This window comes from Euprymna scolopes, chromosome 13 (genome assembly GCF_053919585.1).
Source record: "Euprymna scolopes isolate OS-2025 chromosome 13, ASM5391958v1, whole genome shotgun sequence".
Classification (NCBI taxonomy): domain Eukaryota; kingdom Metazoa; phylum Mollusca; class Cephalopoda; order Sepiida; family Sepiolidae; genus Euprymna; species Euprymna scolopes.
The window spans coordinates 121,338,735-121,361,310 of NC_136494.1; the positions used below are offsets into that span (position 1 = coordinate 121,338,735).

Here is a 22,576-nt window from a genome sequence, read left to right on the forward strand (position 1 = left end):
TATGCATAGAAAGTCTTTGGTAATAATTTTATGGGTTTTTTTTTGGGGGGGTTACATAGGCATCACCTCTTATCAAGGCCTTGAGGCCACTCGAGGATAAGGGTTAAGGAATGTCCACTAGAAATTGGACAATATAGTAATCGTTAGTAATGGAAATTTGATAAATTTCTTAACTTATATGGAATGGCTCATCAAAAACTTGTTTACGTTAGACTTGAAGACAACTATATTGTAGTCAGCTGGGAAGTAGGACAACGGAAGACAATTCCATAGGCGTGCAGTTCTAATAAAAAAGCTTTGCTCATGGAATCTACGTTTAGGTTTAGGCACAGATAAAGAGTGGGGGAAATTATTGATAGTGATTTCTGCTAGACGGGTGTTTCTTGTGAAAGTTTGGTGAGGGGGGACCATAGATTGGAGGTCAACCGAGCACTTGCCATGAAAATAATGATAAAGCAGAGACAAACTCGCATCATCTTTTCTGTGAGAAAGAGGTTGCAGGGAAGAGAAAAGGACATCCCCTTCGATGCTACGAAGTCTATTTTGAACTCTATCAAGGCAGGATAAGTCCTTTCTAGCAGCTCCTGCCCAGATGTGGCAACAGTTCTCCATTCTTGGACGTATATAGATAGAGAATTGCATCAGAAGTGAGATATCTACTGGATTGATAGAAAGATCCCACCATTTTTCCAGCGGCCTTGGCAACGGATTTAATGTATGTGTTCCACTTAAAATCAGGAGTAAAAGTCAAGCCCAGAAGCTTGTCAAAACATGAGGCGTCCCCAAGACGAGAGCCATTCATTTCAGTTGATGCCAGATGGGGATCAGAGCGTTGATAATGTAAAGATAAAAGCTTGGTTTTAGATGCATTAAAAGTAACAAGCCACCTCTTTCCCCATTGTACCACTTGCTCAAGATCAGAGGAGAGAGAATCAGAGAGAACTTGGTCGTTTACGGTTTTAGATGTGCTATCATAGATAGTAGTGTCATCAGCATAAATCTCTATGAATGATGTAAGGATGTGATTTGGAAGATCATTAATGTAGATCAGGAAGAGAGTTGGGCACAGGATGAACCCCCTGAGGGACTCCAGCATTAATACTGAGAGCTTCTGATTTCTGCCCATCAACTACTACTCTTATGAACCTATCAGAGAGAAATGATTTAATAATTGAGAAAACATTTTCAGCTATACTGTAGCTGGAGATCTTGTGAAGTAAACTTTTATGCCATACTCTATCAAAGGCCTTTGATATGTCAAGAGCAACTGCCCTAGAAAGGACCCCTCCGTCGAGAGATTTGCTAATCCTATGAGATATAACTGTAAGCACATCTGCTGTAGCTCTAGCAGAATGGAAACCATATTGCGTGTCACTAATAAGGTCATTTTTGCTGAGATGGTTGATTACTTCTGTATTTAACAAAGATTCCAGCAACTTACTCATGACGCACAGGAGACTTATTAGCCTGTACTGAGAGGGAGATGAGCGGTCACCTGAATTCTTAAATACAGGGCATACTGATGAGATTTTCCAGGGTAATGGGAAGCAATTCTCCTTGAGACAACATTTATACAGTTTTGTAAGGATGGGCGCTAGTTCTAGTTGAAGTTTTTTGAGTACTATAATTTTCATTTTTTCTTCTTTTGTGTGAATGAAATGAACTTTTTTACCCTGTACTTGAAATTACAACCATGATAAAAAAAAAAAAGAATCATAAAAATAAATATGAAACAGATGCAAAGTAATTAACCGAAAATGCATGAAAGAAAACGAAAACGTACAAAAAAATTTGTTCTAATTACATTTAAGTTAAAGCATGTTGGTACAGTCGTGGAAAAAAGTGAGCAGGGAGGAATCCCAAAGAGATCATTTCTGAGGAAATAAGTTATTAGATTGGAAAATTTTCCAAAGTCTGGTGACCTTTACAATGATTGGGTAAATAATTCTCAATTTTTAGCCTGCGTACATTTTAAAATGTCCAAGCAAATCTCAGAATAAAAGTTTGCACACATTTGTGCTTGATACTACCTGACTAACAACGTGTACTTATAATATCCTTGCATAAAGCCAGGTAAAAAAGAAAGTGATTGCCTCAAATAAATACAACATACAGGGTGGAACGATAAAAGTGTCATCCTAAAGAAAACAACACTACAACTTTATTTTAAAACTTTTTATTGAAAAAATCAATTCAGGTAACTTGATTTTGTAGTAAAATTGACATCTATTCAATGTAGCCACCTACAGTCTTTCACCGCTTCAATACGGGTCTGGAACTGGGAGCATACTTTTTCCACAAGTGCTGGTAGGAGTTTCGCTAATACTCGGCAGATACCCATGATCAGGCTAGCTTTGGTGTCTTAGGAGGTCGTGTTAGTGATATTCTCGACATATGACCAAACAAAGTAGTTCACTGGATTCAGGTTTGGGGCTGAGGGAGGCCAGTGGGAGAAGGGTACAAAATTGTAGCACGCCTTCTGAAGCTAAGCCTGGGTCTTTTTGAACCCACAGGCCAGCGCCGAGTTCTGCTGCCACACGCAGTATCTGCCAGCGGCCACCAATTGCACCAAGGGATCATCACACTCTTCACCAGGTACACTTTGATGTTGACTTTCAAGCCGACTTTGAATATGTGAGGTGGCATGATGTGGCCCTCACTTGAAACTACACCAAAACCATGAGTCATAAACTTTGTTTTCATCACCCTGGGCATGCCCCTGTTATTGGTGGCAATCCAGTGATGCATTTTGAGGGTGGTAGTAATAGTCCTGTTTTCATAACTCGGATAAGCAGAGAGCACAAGTTATACAGTGGCGCATCTCTGATCGCGCGCATTGAACATTGTGTCACTTTCAAACATGATAGAAGGCTCCTATCGCTCTTAGGATTTGTACACAACCGACCAACGAGTACAACAAAAAAAAGAAAACCGATTTCCATTAAACAGAAATGGAATCATGGTGTCTTTTCTAGGACGACAATTTTATCGTTCCATCCTGTACATATCTTACAATGTGTGCCTACAATATACTTGCATAAAGCCAGGCAAAAAAAGTGCTTGACTCAAACAAATACAACATAGAATCTGTTATTAGAAACACCTGTTGCTTCTGAAAGAAAATGAAAGAATTAATAAATCCTTATTAAAAATAATGAGAGCTAATAAATGTCAGAAGCCGGTGTTAAAAAACAATATACGTTACAAATATACACAAGAAAAAAATTATCAATTCAAGTTATTCAGTGTTTTCATTATTTAATATATAAAAGGCTATATATCTGTCTGTCTGTCGCCACATTTTCAAACTCTATCTCCTCCGGAACTAAAAGTTGCAGAGCGGTGATAGAGGCCTCAAATGATTGGATGTTTTATGGACCGTTCTTTTATGTATCTTTAGCCGGTTAAAATTGTTTTTAAGGGCTCAAAAATTGGGTCAAAATTGAAAAAAAATCGTTATACATTTTGTACATTCACCTTAGTTTATTTTTAATTTTTAATTTTTAATTTTTAATCAGTTCATATGCGTGTCACGTTGGTACAGTGGTAACGTCACAAGCTTTGAATGCTACAGTTTTTGGTTTTGGTTTCGATTCTAGCTGATTCTGCACCCAAAACCTTTATTTTACTTTTGAAATCACGACTCAATAATGATATATACAAAATCTGGACAAATTAAAATATCATATTTAAGCGTATTTTACGACTGAGCAAAGACAGGTGCCCCCATCCCCCGCTAGTCTATAGCTATGCGTGTATATATCTATTAATAGTGGTCTTAGCAATGACAACAATTTTACAAGTAGAGAGTGTGAGTCACCCAAAATCCAGCTGTAAGGTTCTGCTGGGAGACAGCTACTATACAACATGACACAATGGAGTTTGTAAATAAATGGAGTTTGTAAATAAAAAAGGCTCCATAGACTGGCTTAAAAGAGGATCACTCCACTTTGACCTGGAGAGAATTATAATGGCTGCTCAAGACTAAGGTTCGATGACCAATGCTTTTAAGAAAGCAAGTGCAGGTTCTGCCACACAGAAGTAGAGAGTGTAAGCTACCTGCCATCTAAATGTAAGGTTCTGCTGAGGATGACTATTATACAACATGACACAATGGAATGTATAAATACTTCCAATGGACGATCTGTAAAAAGCTGAATATCGAATGCAGCAGCAAATCCTGGGAACATGTTTACCAGCAAAAACAGTTGGAAATAAGTCATACACCACCCACTAGGACTATGCAATTCCTACAACTACGTACCTTGAATACAGAGCTATTGAACCTGACATAGTGATATGGGTCAAGAAGGAGAAAGAAGCAACCTTAGTAGAAGTTAATGTCCCCAATGATGCTGAGTTAAGCAGAGCTGAGAGGAAAAAAGATAACGAAATACCAAGGTTTTATGTACGACATGAAAAGAAACTGGAATTTTAGGAAGATCTCCATCATTTCAGTAATTATAGGAACAACTGAACTTATGAAAATGAATTTCAAAAACTACCTAGCAAATATACTCGGTGAACCAAGTGCAAGAGAGATTCAAACAATTGCACTTAAAGGGGCGGTTAGAATATTAAAAAGATCTCTCGGTTGGGATATATCTGAATTCGGGGTGACTCTTTGGTATCTGGTAGGATGCCCCACCCCCAGCTTGAATAAACTGATAATAAAATTAATATGCAGTGAAAATTTGGTGTATGTCTGCATGGAACTCATACTACACAATTTTAAAATATTATACTATTGTACAACAATCTTAAATAGTGTAGAGGTAATGTAGTCTCTATTCAATTGTCACGAGACCCCCCACCCCCCACCCACAAAGAATATTGGAAGATAGAAAGAAATTGTTGCAGTCAGTTGTTCATTGGCAAACTCGAGATGTTATATATACTGACAAAATATGGAATCAGATAGAGTATATTTTGTTAGTATGCATAAGTACAATAAAAAAATGTATTTCAAGGTGGGAGCGATCTTATCATACCGACTCTCTCCTCTTCTCCATAAGTCTCCCTCTCTGTCAGACTTTCTTCTCTTCCAGACGTCCAAAGAGAACCCTGTTAGATAGTTTTCATTTATATCATCAGCTGTTAACGTGATAGCTGTGACCTGATTTCCAATTAAAGATTTCTCGGACAATACTATTTTTATTTGATCATATTTTCAACCTACTGACGTTATGGACAAGGAATATTTCCACTTTATTATTTATTTATTTTTTTTTTGCTCGGGTGTGGAGACGTTTTATCATTAGGGTATTGAGCAACCCAGCCCTAAAAAAATAGCAGTAAAATAAAAAAGAAATTAGCCACAGTAGCTAGGCTCGAACTTATAACGGTAAGAGGAAAAAGAGCTTAAGGTTTTGGTTTCGATCTCAGTTCAAGTATGTTTTTCACTTACAAAAAATGAGTGTTTAGAAAAATAAATAATACTCGCATGTACATGTTTCAGTTTCTTTTTGCTTTTTCTTACTTCGTTTTTTTTTAAGGAATTTAATGTTACATTTAATAATGGACAACGCCAGGTATATCCTCTAGTATTATATAAAAGTGTGTGTGTGTGTGTGTGTGTGTGTGTGTGTGTGTGTGTGTGTGTGAGAGAGAGAGAGAGAGAGCGGACAATCCTCAACCTATATACTCAACGAATTTTGATCAACAGACTTTAAATTTGGTATATAGGATAATCAGTCGTGTAGAAAACTTTTTAATTGGTTTTCATCTAGAAAAAAGGGCTAAGGGGGTCAAAATTGAAAAATTGGTACTGGGGGGGGGGTGATCGGATTTTTATCTGTTTTGATAAGGGGCTACTGTTTGGGGCCATGCATAGGAATGATTTACAAGATGTTGGTTTACGTTACATTTGAACTTCTGCATGTCAGTATAGTCAGAAAAGCAGGTAGCAGGAAGGGAATTCCAAAGTCTAGCTGTTTGAGGAAAGAAACTATTAGAGTAGAAAGCTTTATGGCATTTAGGGACCTCAACAGTGAAAGGGTGAGATTTTGATGCTAAGCGGGTTTAACGGGGATATGTACACCAAGGGGGCACAAGAGCAACAAGTTCATCAGAGCACATTCCATTAAAATATTTGTAAAAAAAGGCACAAAGATGCAACATTGCAGTGATGGGACAGGGGTTGGAGCTTAGTTGACAAAGTGAGACCTATTAGATTGGAGGCTCATTTTTGGATCCTATCCAAGAAGGAGAGTTGACACAATAACATTTGATTTCCTTTGATTACTAAATTAAAGAAAACGTCCAATTTTGAATGCTACAACGGATCTTCAATATTTGTCTTTCAATGGAACGTGTAAAGGACAGAATGATGGATGGAGTAATCAGCCTCATGACAGACAGCACAACGAACAATCCATTAAACGATCAACACCAAAGGATCAATAAACAATGTAAACAATCAATGGACAGTAAAATAACCATTGTGACCTCTGACCTTCAGCGAGTACGTGAAACACATGCTGCCATGAACACGAAAGTGTCTTTTTTTTGCACCTCGGACATCTGTCAGCAGCATTACTATAAGTAAAATAATCTTTTTGATATGCACGTAGGTTTCCCACTTATCATGCCATAATGCAGCCAATCAGCGGCAGCATCCATTCAGTCTCCAAAGACAATGGATACCCCCTGTAAGAGTTGCTGTGCGTGAAATTGTAAGACAAGGGTTGCACAATCACCAACCACACCTCTCCTAAATTGGCACTGCTTGAGTCCAGTAGACAAGAGAGGTGCAAGATGACTGGAAACAATGCCGAGATGAGCGGAGAACTCATACAGCACTTGACATTCTCAAATGGTCACCCATTTTAGTTATGACCAGGCTCAACGTTGCTTAACTTCAGTGATTTAATGGGAGTGGGTGTGTCAACATGGTTGTGCTGCATAACCAACCAATGCCAACTGGATCAGAACAAGACACTGCAGGACTGCAGTAAACACAGGTGAGGACAAATAGACCCTCAATCTACCCAAAGTGCAAAGAAGCCCCCCGGACAGAGACCATCTGTAGACCAACTGATCCTACACTGTCCAGTCACCTGACTGAAGGAGGCTATATGATAGCTCATCTAATTGAAGACCATTTCTTAGACTGGCTAAAAAATAACGGTATAGAGGTCTAACTTTTACGCTACTACTACTAATAATAATAATCAGTGGCGGCCATATTGACTTATAATCTTTACATTTAACCAACTCTCCTGTATATTAGCCCACTCTAATAATATTCAGCCAATAGCAACAATGGTATATACATACCTTCAAACTCTTGTATCTCCGTCTTTTTCACTGCTTCCTTTTTAAATTGTTTTCCTCTTTGTTTCTTTTCCTGCCACTAAAATTAAAAAACAAAATGTCTTGAGACATGTGTATAAGTACATGTGTTGATGCCCATTAAAATTCTGTTTCTATATGAATGTTTATAAAAGGATGCTGGATACTTCATTTTTATTCTTTTTAATATTATTCCTACAAATTAGGAAAAATTTGGCTTTTCCGATAACCTTTTATGTTTATCCAGCTCTCCTAAACTGTAACCCAGTCTAATGATATTAAACTAACAATGACAATGAAAGGTGAATATTCTTATCGCCCTAATCATGTCTTTTTAAATATTCTCTTTCGGCATTGTTCATTTCGTTTATTTTTCTTTTTACCGTTTGTAGTGTGGCTCCTGATTTTTTTGTGACTTGCATCTCTGCTTCTGACGCATGTTCATTACAGAGGTTGCTTTCTTAGAGTCTCATACCATCAATATCTGCAACAGAGAGATGAAACTTTCATAACATGAATGCATACATTCAGTAATCGTAACAATGCAATTTGCAATCCCCTCTTATTCATTCAGACAGAAGAAAAAAACAGGAGAGATTAACTTTGGAACGTTTCTCAATAATATATATATATATATATATATATATATATATATATATATATATATATATATACACACATATATACATACACACATATATACACATATATACATACACACATATATAAACATATATATATACATACATATATATATATACATACACATATATATACATACACATACATACATATATATATACATACATATATATATACATACACATACATATATATTATATATATATATTATTTATTAATTATTAATTAATACGTGCATAAAAATAAGTTTTATATATATATATATATATATATATATATATATATATATATATATATATATATATATACATGACTTACTTTTGTGCACGTAGTAATTAGTAATTAATAATTAATCAATAATATTTAAATAAAAAAAAAATAGGAAATACTAAAATGTGGGCGAAGAAAAATGTAAACAAAGGGCAAACAACTCCTTTCTTATAATAAAAACACTCAGGGAGCGAAAAACAAAAAAGAAAGAAATTAATCGCTAATAAAAAAAAAATAAATAAAAATTCAACAATATATATATATATATATATATATATATATATATATATATATATATATATATATATCATGATATATATATATATATATATATATATATATATATATATATATATATATATATATCATGATATGCCTAAAGTTGATTGGAAGTTAGATTGATCGAAACTTTTGGAAAATAACACTCAAGATGAGAACAGTAGTCCGAATAACCCCAACGATACAAATTGTCAATCCTCATCTCAAAAGTTTATAAACATAAGTGACTAAATGCGTGGCTTTCGTTATAAAGATGGCCGGCCAGCTGAAAAAATGACGTCATCGCCGAGGTCCCAACAAGCAAGATATGTGGAACTCTTAGACTGTCAATAATGAACAGTAATTTTTACAGACAGCGTTACAAAACTTCAAAATTGGATTAAAATAAAGAAATAAAGAAAGAACACGATGATTTATACTGAAACTCATCTAATATTAATAATAAAAAAATAATTAAAAAAAAACACAAGTTGTTTGTTTAAGTATATTATAAGCAATTGAATATTTCGTTGTATTATAGATTTTAAAAATTAGAATGCGTTCTTTAATTACTTATAAATTACATTTTAAAAAGTGAAGGAACACGATTTGATTTGAAATAAACTTGAAGTTTATTTAATATAATTAAATGAAAATTATGCATGTAAGATTATGAATATTTGAAGCAGAACACAAGCAAAACATTTGATATGAGTTAAGACAATAAACAAATATTAAAATTAAACTTTTTTTTTAATCAAAATGAATATTTTTTAATCAAAATGAATATTTTTTAATCAAAATGAACCACAATATTTTTTCAAAATCAAAAACAATATTTCTAATAAATTCATAAAATATTGCACAGTAAAAAAATAATTAACCTTAAGAAAAAATCATGTTTCTTATTTAAGATTATTTCACCACGTAACAAAAATAACATGCAAAATCATTTTATTATACCCATATTTTCAGTTTGTTAAAATACGTGGGTTTGTATTACTGTACACATAGATTCGAAAAAGTTGTCAAAAAACAAATATATAACAAATAAATGTTATCAAAGGCAAGATAAGTTACTTTTCTACCAAACTGGATATATTTTTCGTGTTTTTATTCAATGTAACATGTTTATTCAGCTCGAAAAACATAGTGTTTACCGATGTATTCGAAAATTCCAGATGGCGTCTGATTCTCTCTTTTACACGGTAAGTTTGGGAAAAGGTGTTAAAAATACAAAACCGGATAAAATACTGTTAAAAACTCGCTCAATATATGTTACCGTGACATAGGTTGACATATATTCGGCGGGTTTTTAATAGTATGTTGTATAGTTTTTTATTTATAACACCTTATCCCAAACTTACCGTGTTAAAGAGAGAATCAGACGCCATCTTGAATTTTCGAATACATCGGTAAACACTGTATGTTTTTCGAGCTGAATAAACATGTTACATTGAATAAAAACACAAAAAATATTTGGTAGAAAAGTAACTTATCTTGCCTTTGATAACATTTATTTGTTATATATTTGTTTTTTGACAACTTTTTCGAATCTATGTGTACAGTAATACAAACCCAATTACGTTAATGAAATGAAATGAAAATACCACGAGTGAACGCGCGTTTTTTTTTTAGTTTAGTTTCATATATACATATATATATATATATATATATATATATATATATATATATATATATATATATATATATATATATATATATAAGTATTTTTAAATTTTATCTTTCTAGCTTTAAAAAAAAGTGTAAAAATTTTATCAGCCGGCATAATTTATTTTTAAATATTGTAAAATTTCAGGAAAATTAATTTTTGCTAGATTTTTAAAACATGTGTGTCAACAGCTTTAAAAAATCGTCTCTTCAAAAGAACGTGTTTTAAAGAGTCGATGTTGTCTCGCATTTTCATTAGTTTTGTATGCTGTAAAAAAATTTTTTTTAATATTAGCAATTTATTTGAAGCTTCTTCTTTTGAATGGTAAAAAATTTAGGATGATAATATTGAATTAAATTATAGTTACATCGTGTTAAATACAGGGGGGGAGCACGTAAAAACTTACTTTGCTGAATGAAGATGGTGTAAAATCTTTTTTTTTTTTTACTGCATTATAATTCTTTATCTTTCGGAAATGAAAATACTGTCACTTTTTGGTCCTTTACGATAATTTCCTCAGCAATTTGGAACGATGCACCGTGAAGGCATTTTAATAAAAAAAGAAATATTACACTGACTTCAAGACGTTACGAGTGCCTACCGGTGACTACCGGTGTCACCGGTAAGGACTATCCGTGATGACGTCAGCAGATTAAATTATTTTTGCCCACCGGCCATCTTGTCTTTTAAGACGGTCTTGCTAAATGCCTTGTCTGGAGCGAGTTCCATAAAAATATAATCGCACAAAAATCGAAAATTAAGTAAAATACTGGTAGAATGATTTGTAGCATTTATTGCATCTGTTTCTGTTGATGTTGTTTTTTTTATTTTTGATCTTTGAACGATTATCGAGACTCGACTCCACTCGAATATGGTTCGAATTATACCACAATTTTATTTTTCGATCTTACGGTCTTCACACTAACTTAAAAAACGCTTTAAAATGAACCAAAACACAAAATACTATCCGGGCAGATAGACGAGTAACTTATCTTGCCTTTGGTAACATTTATTTGTTGTGTATTTATTTTTTCACCCTAATTTTTTTTTTTTTTTTTTTTTTTTTTGTTGGCTATTCTGAAAAAAATCATCAAATTGTTTAGTTTCTCATCCTTTAAGAAGGGGTTAGTTTGTTGTTAATCGTCAGAGGCTTTTCTATCGAGGAATGTCGACGGGGTTGCTCAGGCATTTTTGTAAGCCAGAGTGCTACCGCTTCTGGCTTCTAATCCCACCTTCGAATCACTTCTCGTCATCTTCACGGTAGAAGGGGAGATAAATCTTATCTGCATTTTCTACTGATCTATTAAAATACAATTGGCATAACTTCCAGAATAAATATATATCTCAAACATGAAAATATATAGAAATATATAAAAAGGAAAAAAAAGGAAACTAAAAAATTATACTGTCTACTCAGAGTATTTAGGTGAAAACAGTCGCTAATGGTGACGTTTCAAGGGAAGTAAGTCAGACAAGATTATTTTTCTAGGTGAGTGAAGTTATTTCCCTTGAATTCATCTCCGTATATGATTGTGCTAGTTTGTTGGTTTTTTATTTATTTATTTATTTATTTATTTATTTATTTATTTATTTATTATTTCTAAATTTATTGCATTTTGTGAAGAAATGTATTGTTTCGCCGAAACATAATATTACAATGAAATTATATTCTTAGAATTTCTGCGGTCTTGATTCATCAAACGTATTTATATAATTTAACTAAAAAATTAAATACTTTTGTCCTTATTTAGTACTACTTGTCTCCCCACATAGACAGATTTTGATATAAAGTCAGTTTTTAATGTGGGAAAATCTAACTCCCTAAAAAGAGGCATTCTGGATTCTTGGCTGTTTAACTAGGACCAAAGTATAGTATCTGTTCTAATGTGTTTTTGTTTTTTTTACAATTTCACCCCAAACAAAACACATTGCCACTTTGATGTAGGGGCTACTTTGGCCTTTTGGCCAAGATCAAAGTGTAGTATCTGTTCTTCAGATGCGGCACTTCTATTTCTCGTTCTCTTTCAGTGGAGGAGAAATCCTTCATGACTTAGACAATTTTTTATTTTTGTACCTTTTCTCCACGTTAAAAAACGACCCTGGTGTCTAACTTTGTCCCGTGCGGAGGCATTATAAATAGGTACTATCAGGGACCTAAGTTGCAGGGAATTTAACAGCAATTACATTACACTTGAACTTCTGCATGTCAGTACAGTTGGGGAAGCAGGAAACCGGAAGAGAATTCCAAAGTCTAGCAGTTCTGAGGAAGAAGCTATTAGAATAGAAGGCCTTCCTACATCTAGCGATCTCTACTGTGTAGGGGTGGGACTTTGCTGCTTGTCGGGTTTGTCGGGAGTATTTTCATCGAGGGGGCAAGGGCTTGTAGTTCGCCAGAGCATCCACCATTAAAATATTTGTAGAACAGGCAGAAGGATGCAACATTTCGTCAATGGGACAGGGGCTGAAGCTTAGATCACAGTTCAGGAAGTATCAGGTTGGCGACTCTCTTTTGGACCTTGTCCAGGAGCGAGAGACTAGTAGCAGATGCACCTGCCCAAATGTGACAACAGTACTCCATACATGGGCGGATGGTGGTTTTGTAGAGGTACAGGATACTTTCAGGCGTGAGTAACTTTCTAGCACAGTAAAGAGAGCCCACGTTCTTTGCAGCAGGCTTAGCAATAATCTTGATGTATCTATTCCAACTCATGCTTCCTGTAAACGTTAAGCGAAGGAGCTTGAACGAAGTACTTTCAGGTAATGTATCTTTAACCATAGCTATTGGTGGTTGGTAAGGGTTCATGTAATTATTAAAGAAAACGAGCTTTGTCTTAGCAGCGTTGAACGTTACCATCAATTTTTTTGTACTTGGTCTATTCTGTCCAGTAAGAAAAAAGTCCTTCTAGACTGGGGCACTTTTTATTTTGTTCCAATCCACTGTGCCTCTTTTTATGGAACTGGATTACCCCAACATTAAAGACTGACCTTGTGTCTAACTTTGTCCTTGTGTAGAGGCAAGTCAATAGGAAGGGAGACTCTGGATAAAAACAAAACGATTAAATTGCCTCAGTCCAGCAGGATGACTCTTTCAGTCATCGAGGATAGAAAAGATGAAGTGTAGTGTCAGAACAGATGTTGCACTTTGCTCTTATCCAAAAGGTCAATCTTTGTCAATCTCCAATTAATGTAATTATTTTTAGCGCAGCTGTTGTACTAAATTTATTTCCCAGATATTTTTTAGTTTATATATAATTAATATATATATATAATTAATATATATATATATAATTAATATATAGAAAAATGGATTTGCACATCAAATCCCAACATATGTAGTTCAGGAAACTAAGTTGTCCAAAATCAACCCATGATTCGGTTATAGCAGTGAAGGCTTTGTGTAGGACCATCCTCGCCTTTTTGGAACTACTGCTAACCTCAGTCGGTGCAAATGATTGCTACAAGAGACAGCAGACAGTAGACCTCAGATTTTACATCCCAGTTTTCCTTCAGCTAGATGCATATCCTGATGAAGACTGAGGATGCATCTCTCTCATTGGTTTTAAATGCGTGCCCAGTTACTAATATGGAAATTTCTACATACCGTGTAGTATATACAGCATTTAGTATTTCCAAATGATTACCCTTCTGGTACTGAACAGGCTCATCGTTGCTTAACTTTGGTGATCTGATAAGAACTGGTGCATCAACGTGATTATGCTAGTGTATATATATATATATATATATATATATATATATATATATATATATATATATATATATATATATATGTATAAAGGAGATTAGAACAATAGTCTAAAAAGCAGAGTATATTTTAATGTAATAGTGAAATTACTAGTTTAATTAAAATACAGGAAAGAAAAAGTGCTCGTTGTAATTTAGATATATAATAAGCTCAATCGTAAATATATAGAGCTAATTTAATATTTAGTAATGTGATTAATAATTTAAAAATCAAATTATAATTAAATTAAAAATCCGTTTCATAAGAAGGAACAACAACAAAATTAATTATTTGTACGATCGTTTCGGAAAACAGTGTTTTTATTGTGGTAGACATCAAGTTACGGACAATAATTATTACATATAGTTTTTTAATAAACAAGTTTTCCTCGTCAGCAAATATTGTATCACTTTAATGCTAGGTTTATTTATGGTGTCTTTTACATTTAATAAAAACCCTTCACAATATTTGCTGATGAGGAAAACTTGTTTATTAAAAAACTATATTTTCTCAAGGATATAAGAACCGGTTGGCTTCTTTCTTTATTATTTAATTTTTATCACAAAAACCGATGGATGTTCTCTAAAAGGATGTGTGAGCAGTTATTTGATAATGAAGCTTATGTTGCCCATTCTCTAACCACACTTTTCCTGAATCAACAATTCTTAAGTCCATTAGTAGGAAGTAATCCACGATAACAAAAAAATGAGAACAAAGAAGAAGAGGACTATTATTATTTTTAGTATTCCTTATCCTAAACTAGTGGCTCTACCAAGGCTTGTCTACTCTACTATTTCAGCCATAGAAAGGGAGAAGAGAGATGGATTAGAATTCATACCTGTTCTCAAGAGTATTGATGAAAGTGATGTAATAGTCGTGGCAGAACACAAACACAGCATGCTGGGAGCCACAGTGACAAATTCATCCCCTCCCACTGTCATTTAATTTTGATCAGCCAAAGCGAACCAATGTTTCAACCTAATATTACCAAGAAGCTCTGTATGATACATTTGAATGGAACTTTTTATTTAATCCACAGGAGTAGCATGCTCTTCTTCCATCAATCATGACTTGGTAGAAATCCTAATTAATTTGCAATTGTGTTTTCAGTGTCAGTTCTTTTTTTTTTTTTTTTTTTTTTACACAGTGATCACCACTTATCAAGGCCCGGAAGCCACTCAGGGACAAGGGTTATTGCAAGTACATTACGTTAGTGTGGAGATTTGATGAAGTGTTTACTTAAGGAGGCGGTTGATTAGGAATTTGTTAACGTTGGACTTGAAGACATCCAAGCTGTAGTCCGATGGGAAGAAGGCAGACGGAACAGAGTTCCACAGGCGTGCAGTTCTAAGCTGACAGAACAAGAATATGCTACCCCATGGATTAAATAAAGTATTCTGTTCAAAATTCATTGCAGATTCTAGAGTTTAGCAAAAGAATTTCCGAGTTTGACAAGATACACCTAAAGAAGGTTGGAAGATACATTAACTGAATCATTGTGAAAAAAACTCAAGATGAGAACATTAGTCAGAAGAATTTAAATAATACAAACAATCCACATCTAAAAAAAAGGCTCAGCAATGTAATACTTATATTTATTATGTACACTCAAATAAATGTATAAATTTGTTTTTATTTATTTATTTTGCAGCTGATAGTGAATTAGAAAGTGGATTGATGACAGCCAATTCCACAGAAACTCCCAGCAAATCCAGGTTGCCTCTTCAAGATGCTTTTGACAACACAACAAATCATGATGAAAACATAGTTTCAGGTAAAACTATTTTTAATTCTTTCAAATCTCGTTTTTAACACATCTCAACCTATACACTCAACGAATTTTTTGATCTACAAACCTGAAACTTACAAAATCTCTAGCAGTACTTTTTCCTTTTCATTATAATCTATATACCTATAAAAGTGAGAATGTGTCTGTGTGATGACACTTCTCAACCTATATACTCAACGAATTTTTATCTACAGACTTGAAATTTTATATATAGGGTATTCAGACACGTGGGAAACTTTTTAATCGGTTTTTATCCGAAAAAAATCAAAAGAGTTGTTAAGGAGTCAAAATTTAAAAATTGATACTTGTGGATTTTTATCTGTTTGTCAACTGTTTCATGACTGCACATGCTTCCTTACATTAAGAATAAGTAGGTTTGAAAACACTTTTTGGAGATCGTGGCAATTTGGTCTAATGGTTATCATTCTTAACTCACTGTCTTTAGGTTTTGGCTTCAATCTCAGCTCGAGCAGTTTTTTACTTACAAGAAGTGAATTGTTTAGAAAAAACATATTACTCGTATGTACATATATATCTCAGTTTCTTTCCGTTTGTTTTGTTTGTTTGTTTGTTTTTTTTGCTTCATTTTTTAAAAAGGAATCTAACGTTACATTTAATACCTAGGGTATTTCTGTTTTTAATAAATAAGAGATCTGCATTAATTAAAGTATAATATTTTTCCATATTTTATGACCAGGCAATGCAGGGTGGCCTGCTAGGATATCTATAAAAGTGAGAATGTGTGCGTATGTGAGGACACTTCTCAACTTATATACTCAACGAATTGTTTGATCTACAAACTTGAAGTTTGGTATATAGGGTATTCAGATATGTGGAAAACTTTTTAATCGGTTTTCATCCAGAAATAAAAAGCTGCGAAGAGGTCAAAATTGAAAAATTGGTATGTGGGGGTCATCGGATTTTTATCTGTTTATCAACTGTTTCATGAATGCTCATGTGCAAATCATTCACGTGACAGCGTCCTTATTTTAAGAATATACTGCCTATATGTTTGTCCAAGATTACCTTTTGTGAGGAATTCCATGGGAAGAGGATACTGCTTTTCTTCTTATGAGACTGCAGCAAGTTTCTTTTTTTTTTATTGGATTTTCACCCGAAACAAGGCACAGTGCCACTTTGATGTAGGGCGCTACTATCTGTGACACAATTGCAAGGAAACTATGTAGAAAGTTAAGCAGTAAGATGTCTTATGTTTGTTTACATTACACTTAAACTTCTGCATGTCAGTTCAGTCAGGGAAGCAAGAACCTGGAAGGGAATTCCAAAGTCCAGCAGTTCTGCCAAAATATCCACATCACATCCCTGCCACATGCTTTCACTGATGCCAACACTCGCCATACTAAATCAAAAAGTTGTCATTGGGAATAAACAAAATATTTTTATAACTCGGCTGTATTGTGTCTTATTTGCTGCCAAGTGTATATATTGTAGACAGTGACAAAAGTCAATTTATAAATTATATCAACTGAAAAGCACATTGAACGACCGGATGCAATGAATATATAACACAATCACCACAATGTCATATCTTTGTGCCTGTTTTTAATGGATTATGAACTGATGAACTCGTAGTACTTGTGCGTCCGCTCACTGTACATATTCTCGAATAACCTAACAAGCAGCAAAATCCCACCCCTTGACTGTTGAGGTCCCTAGGTGCCGGAAAGTCTTATACTCTACTAACTTCTTCCCTTGAACTGCAAGTCTTTGGAATTCTTTCCCTGTTTTCTGCTTTCCTGATTGTACTAACCTGCAGAATTTTAAATGTAATGTAAACAGACATCTTGTTGTTCAACTTCTTGCAGTCCTCTGTTAGACACGATCCCAAATAGTCACCACTTACGGTTCTAATATGCCTTGTTTCGAGTGAAAATGAGTACAAATAAAAATGATATAAAAATTAGTTCAGATTTTTATTTAATCATTTGCTAATAAAAGCAATCAGTTTTTATTATTAGATTTAATTGTGACCATAGCTAAAATTGCTACTTTAATTCAGTCACTTTGTGTTTAGCTTTTGCCTTTTAAAATAATTAATGCTATTTTCCTTTTTTTTTTTTTTTTTAGAAAGGAGTTACCACTTACAAAGTGCCTTCAATAAGTTTCCAGACTTTTTTGTACAGGCATTTAAAATTGTTGTAGACTCTTGAAAATTTAGTATGTTATTGCTATACATCTTATGAGATGACTGACCAGTTTTTATGATTTCAGGTTCAAATGAACAGCTATAGCAGGAATTGGAATACACCCTACTAAAACCGGTTTGCCACAGCTGGTGAATTTTAAAAAATGCAATCTGGACGAGGACAATTTAGAAAAACGATATGCAATAAAATTCTGTTTTAAACTTGGGAAAAATGCACAGAAATGTATGGAATGCTTCAGGCTGCTTTTGGACCATCTTTATATGAATCGAGCATCAGTTTTTGAGTGGCATAAGAGATTTAAGAGAGTCTGTGAGGGATGATGAGGGGTGTGGGAGGAGTGAAGTAGTCAGAACACCAGAACTGATTGGCCAAATAAAGAATTTCATGGATAAGGACCATCGTGTATCTATAGAGACAATAAGTGCACAGTTTGATGTCAGTGTGGGAACTCTTCAAATCAGGTCAGTAGCATTTCAAGCAGGACAATTCACCAGTCTACAACCCCATCCTTGTCACGAACTAATTAACTAAGATGGGTATCAAGACAATTCCTCGCTCTCCCTTTAGTCAAGACCTTGCTCTCTGTGACTTTTAGTTATTACCTAAGCTCAAGGAAAACCTTAGAGGATGTCATTATGAGACACTTGAGGAGACGAAAGAATCTGTGGCAAGGGTCATTGACATGCTCACACAAGAGAACTTCCATGGGACCTTCCAGAAGTTGTTCGAACGGTACAACAAATGCATTGCAGCCGGAGGAGATTACTTTGAGGGGGACTAGATTCTCATGTGTGTACTATCAATAAAAGTGTTCATATGAAAAAAGTCTGGAAATTTATTGAAGGCACCCCTTATCAAGGCCCAGAGGCCACACGAGGATAAGGGTTAAAGAGGGTTAAAGAGTGTACAGTAGTCAATGGGACAATATCATAGTAATTGTTAGCTGTGGAAATTTGGTAAATTGGATTACTTAAGGGGATGGTTTGTCAAGAACTTGATTTGAAGATTTGTTCACGTTGGATTTAGAGGTACAATTAAAGTTCTTTGATACAACAGGGGCACGGTCAAAAATTCATGTCATACTCTGGATTAGGGGCGCAAATGAAGCCAAACATAACTTCCTGTTTGCCAGTTTAAAGGCTTTAAGTATAATTTTTCGTATTGAATTATTAAAACCGTGATCTGAAGAATATAAGGCTGTGCTGTAGACTGTATATCTCCAAACTTACAGGTTGACATTTAGCAAAAGGAAATACAAGGTTTAATTAGAAGATTGAAAAAGAGACTAAAATTAATTCTTTCTTAATTGTTTGTTTTAGCGTTAAAAATCGTCGACAAATGAATATGTCTCCAGTATATTACAGTTAGATTCCTACACTGTTGGGCATGGCTTGACCGCTTCCTAGACTCAAACTGCCTTTAAACTCTGTCATGTTTTCCGAACACATGATCATTTCTCATGTAATATCATCAACACCTGGTTTTAGCATGTTTTATCTCTGTGTGATGTTGTTCAGGAACCAACACGTTGTATGCTCAGTTGTAAAGTGGACAAAGAATAGAAAAGAACTTTAAGTCGCTTTTTTTTTGTTGCACAGCATTATTTCCTTATTCTCTCATTACTGCTGTGATGTCCCTGATGTGATCATCTCCTTGAGCATCATCCACGCTCTACGTGATCTTGAACGTTCTCCCTGTCTCTACCATGATCTCCCTTCTAACCTTTTTTTTATCCCCAGTGGAGGACATCATTTCCTATGCATTTGCATAGGTGCATTCACAATAACCCTTTACACACACACACACTTGCCACACTGACGTTTGGTGCAATGAGTCTATTTCCATTTGCCACCAGGTTTTCCTAACATGTACTTAATGTAACCCTTGCCAAAATTCATACTAGTTAACATAATTTTCACTTACTGAGGTAAGGGTCTTATTATGTAACAATAATGGTAGAAGACTGTGTTTTGATAACATATAGAACAACAGAATTTAGAAATTTATGTTAAAGTCTCATCTAAATATTTATCCACTTGTTCGTACATCCAGTGTCACAAAAAAAAAACATCATCATCGCAAACATTAATTAATGAGAAACGAATTACCTCCCTTTATAGTCGCTCTTTATCAATTAAAAATCATTAAAACTACTTCCTCTCCAAAAAAAAAAAAAAAAAAAAAACACATGCCTATCCGTTGACGGTTTCAAATTGGCTATTTAATTTTATAATTTAAAGAAATGTCATGTAAGTTTTTTGTTATAGATTCTTTTTAAAATTCAAAAAAAATGTGCGAGTGAATTGACATCTGTTCCTTTATAATTTATATAAAAAAATTATTCGGAAAAAAAAACAAAAAAAAACATGTTGTGTGTTGAATTTTCATTAAAAAAAAAATCTAAATTTTTAAATCTAATCTCTTTAGCTTTAAAAAGTTTAAAAAAAGAATTTGCTAAAAAAATTGTATTTAATTCGTCATGGTCCTGGATATGACCTTAAACTATATTCGATGGTGAGGTCCCAGCTTGCAGGCTTTGGGGAGTGTGGAGCCACCCTTTAATTGCCATTGCTCCCAGGTCCACTCTGACCCGGAGTGGTAAGTACCTGTTAGGGTCCCAACTATGGGTTAAATAGAAACTGACTTGAAAAAAAAAAGCAAAAATATTCTATTAAAAAAATTTTTCTTCAAAATCAATGGATTCAGCATTAAATGACCTGAAAAGGGTTGATATGCCGTAAAACAAAAACAACCACCCAACCATTAAATTCGTCGTTTTTTATTCATTTTATTTATAATGTGTTCTAAAAATTTTCAACTACCGTGGAATTTCCATGGGTTCTATTAGTCATTAGTATTTTATTCTTTGACAAAATCTTACAAAATCAGTAATCACTGGATAAACATCTGCTTTGTTTTGAAGTGAGAAAAACATTTTGTATTATTCATTAATCTCACATTTATTATATTTGCTTTATAATCTATTCATATTGTTTTTAATTATCTTTTATGAACAATATAAGAAGATCAGCTTGTTGTAAGCCGAATCGAATTTTATATTTGACCTCATTTGACCTCCTCTAAGGAGTTTAGATTTCTGTGATGGTAATTAATTAGTTGGGACATGCAAGGGACAGTTCATTCCGAAGCTTACTTTAAACTAACTTTATCTACCTGGAGTTTTTTTGTTTTTTTGTTTTTTTGTTTTTTCACTTTCACATTTTGTGGCACCCCAAAGAATGCTAGAGAAGCAATGCTGGCAAATCACAAGAACTCTTTCTTACAGCGAAGGTCTGACGGCAAGAAAAAGTGTCGGGACGATCTATCGCTAGACACTTGTGCAGGTCACAAAGTAGAAAAAGGGAAATAAAAACACCGGTAGGTGCAAGCGATGAATACGCAATAAACAGTGTCAGTTCAAATTTGGTTTCTGGGTCAATTTGCAGTTTATTTCAAACTGAACACTCACCTTTAAAATGATGATTTTTGAAGGTTTTGGGGTCTGCTGAAAATGAATATCACATTTAAAACTGATGCTGACAAATTGTTTCTCTGATATTAAGACATTGTTTTTTTTTTCCAATGTAATGTTTAGTGGTTTTTATTGGTCGCCATCTTGTTTTACTTAATTGCAATGTTTAATTTATTGTATTATTAAATTTGACTGCAGACTTTAAGTTAGGCGTGCTTCTGATGTGCAACATTGTCACTTTCACTCCATTGATTTGTGATGCTACACACGGAGGCAGAGACGACCAGAGCATGACAAATCCTGATCTTAACTCCTCCTAGATTTTCACCTGAGCCTTTTTAACTGGGTTGTCGTCTTGATACCATTTGGTGTCAAATATGTCCATTATGAGTGGTCCTTCCATGAACCAGAGTTCCAGATAGGAGATTTCTGATACTGCCAGCGGCCTTACCACAGGGAATAAGGCTTGGACTTTAGGGGGAAGTACTGCTGCTGCTATTATAGTAGAGATACTTTAATACAATTCCATTCACTCGTATATAAATTAGAAAAATCATTCGACATGACAGAATTGCTGTAAAAATTGTTTCTCGCATTTTCAAACTTTTTTCATTTTTCTTTTTTATTACTAAATTCACAAAACAAATTAAAAGCTAAACAATAACTATTTTATTTTAATATAATCTTAATAAAAAAGAACTGAAGATCGGATTAGATATAAAAAATTTGATAAATTCAAATGAAAAATAACTTTTTTTAAATTTTTGTTTCATTTTACTTCAATACAATAATTTTTAGAATATTTACCTCTGTGAATGTCGAAATTGAATTTTTTTATGTACTTTTTTGTCATTATATCTATTTGAAGAAAAAGAATGGTTTGGTTTGGTTTGGTGGTTTGTTTTACGGCATATCAACTCTTTTCAAGTTATTTAATGCTGAATCTAGAATTTTGGAAAAATATTCATGCTTCAAGTTCTTTATATGTTCGAGCATTTATTTCTGGGATTTTGTAGAAGAAATTTGTTGTTTTTGGTTTTGCAGAACATGATTGAGTTTTGTAAAGGAAAAAGAAACATTTATATTTACTGCATTTTAGGTCAGGATGCCAGTATCTTCAGACAGCCTAATCTGAGAGTACCAGAGATAAAACTAATGGAAATGTGTCCTAATTTTATTAAGTTTTTTTTTTCACACAGTTTGACACAAAGATTCCCGAGTTCGACAAGATACAACTGAAGAAGGTCGGAGGTTACATTGATTAAAACGT

General features: G+C 33.9%; 1 protein-coding gene across 10 annotated transcripts in view; it reads left to right on the forward strand.

The window, feature by feature from the left end:
• LOC145292174 (uncharacterized) overlaps positions 1–22,576 on the forward strand; it is an 806,320-nt gene that overhangs the window by 335,926 nt on the left and 447,818 nt on the right. For all 10 annotated transcript variants that reach the window (XM_080138436.1, XM_080138439.1, XM_080138442.1 and 7 more), the window contains one exon: positions 15,529–15,651. In XM_080138436.1, the coding sequence (XP_079994562.1) occupies positions 15,529–15,651 (123 nt within the window). The remainder of the gene's footprint in view (positions 1–15,528; positions 15,652–22,576) is intronic.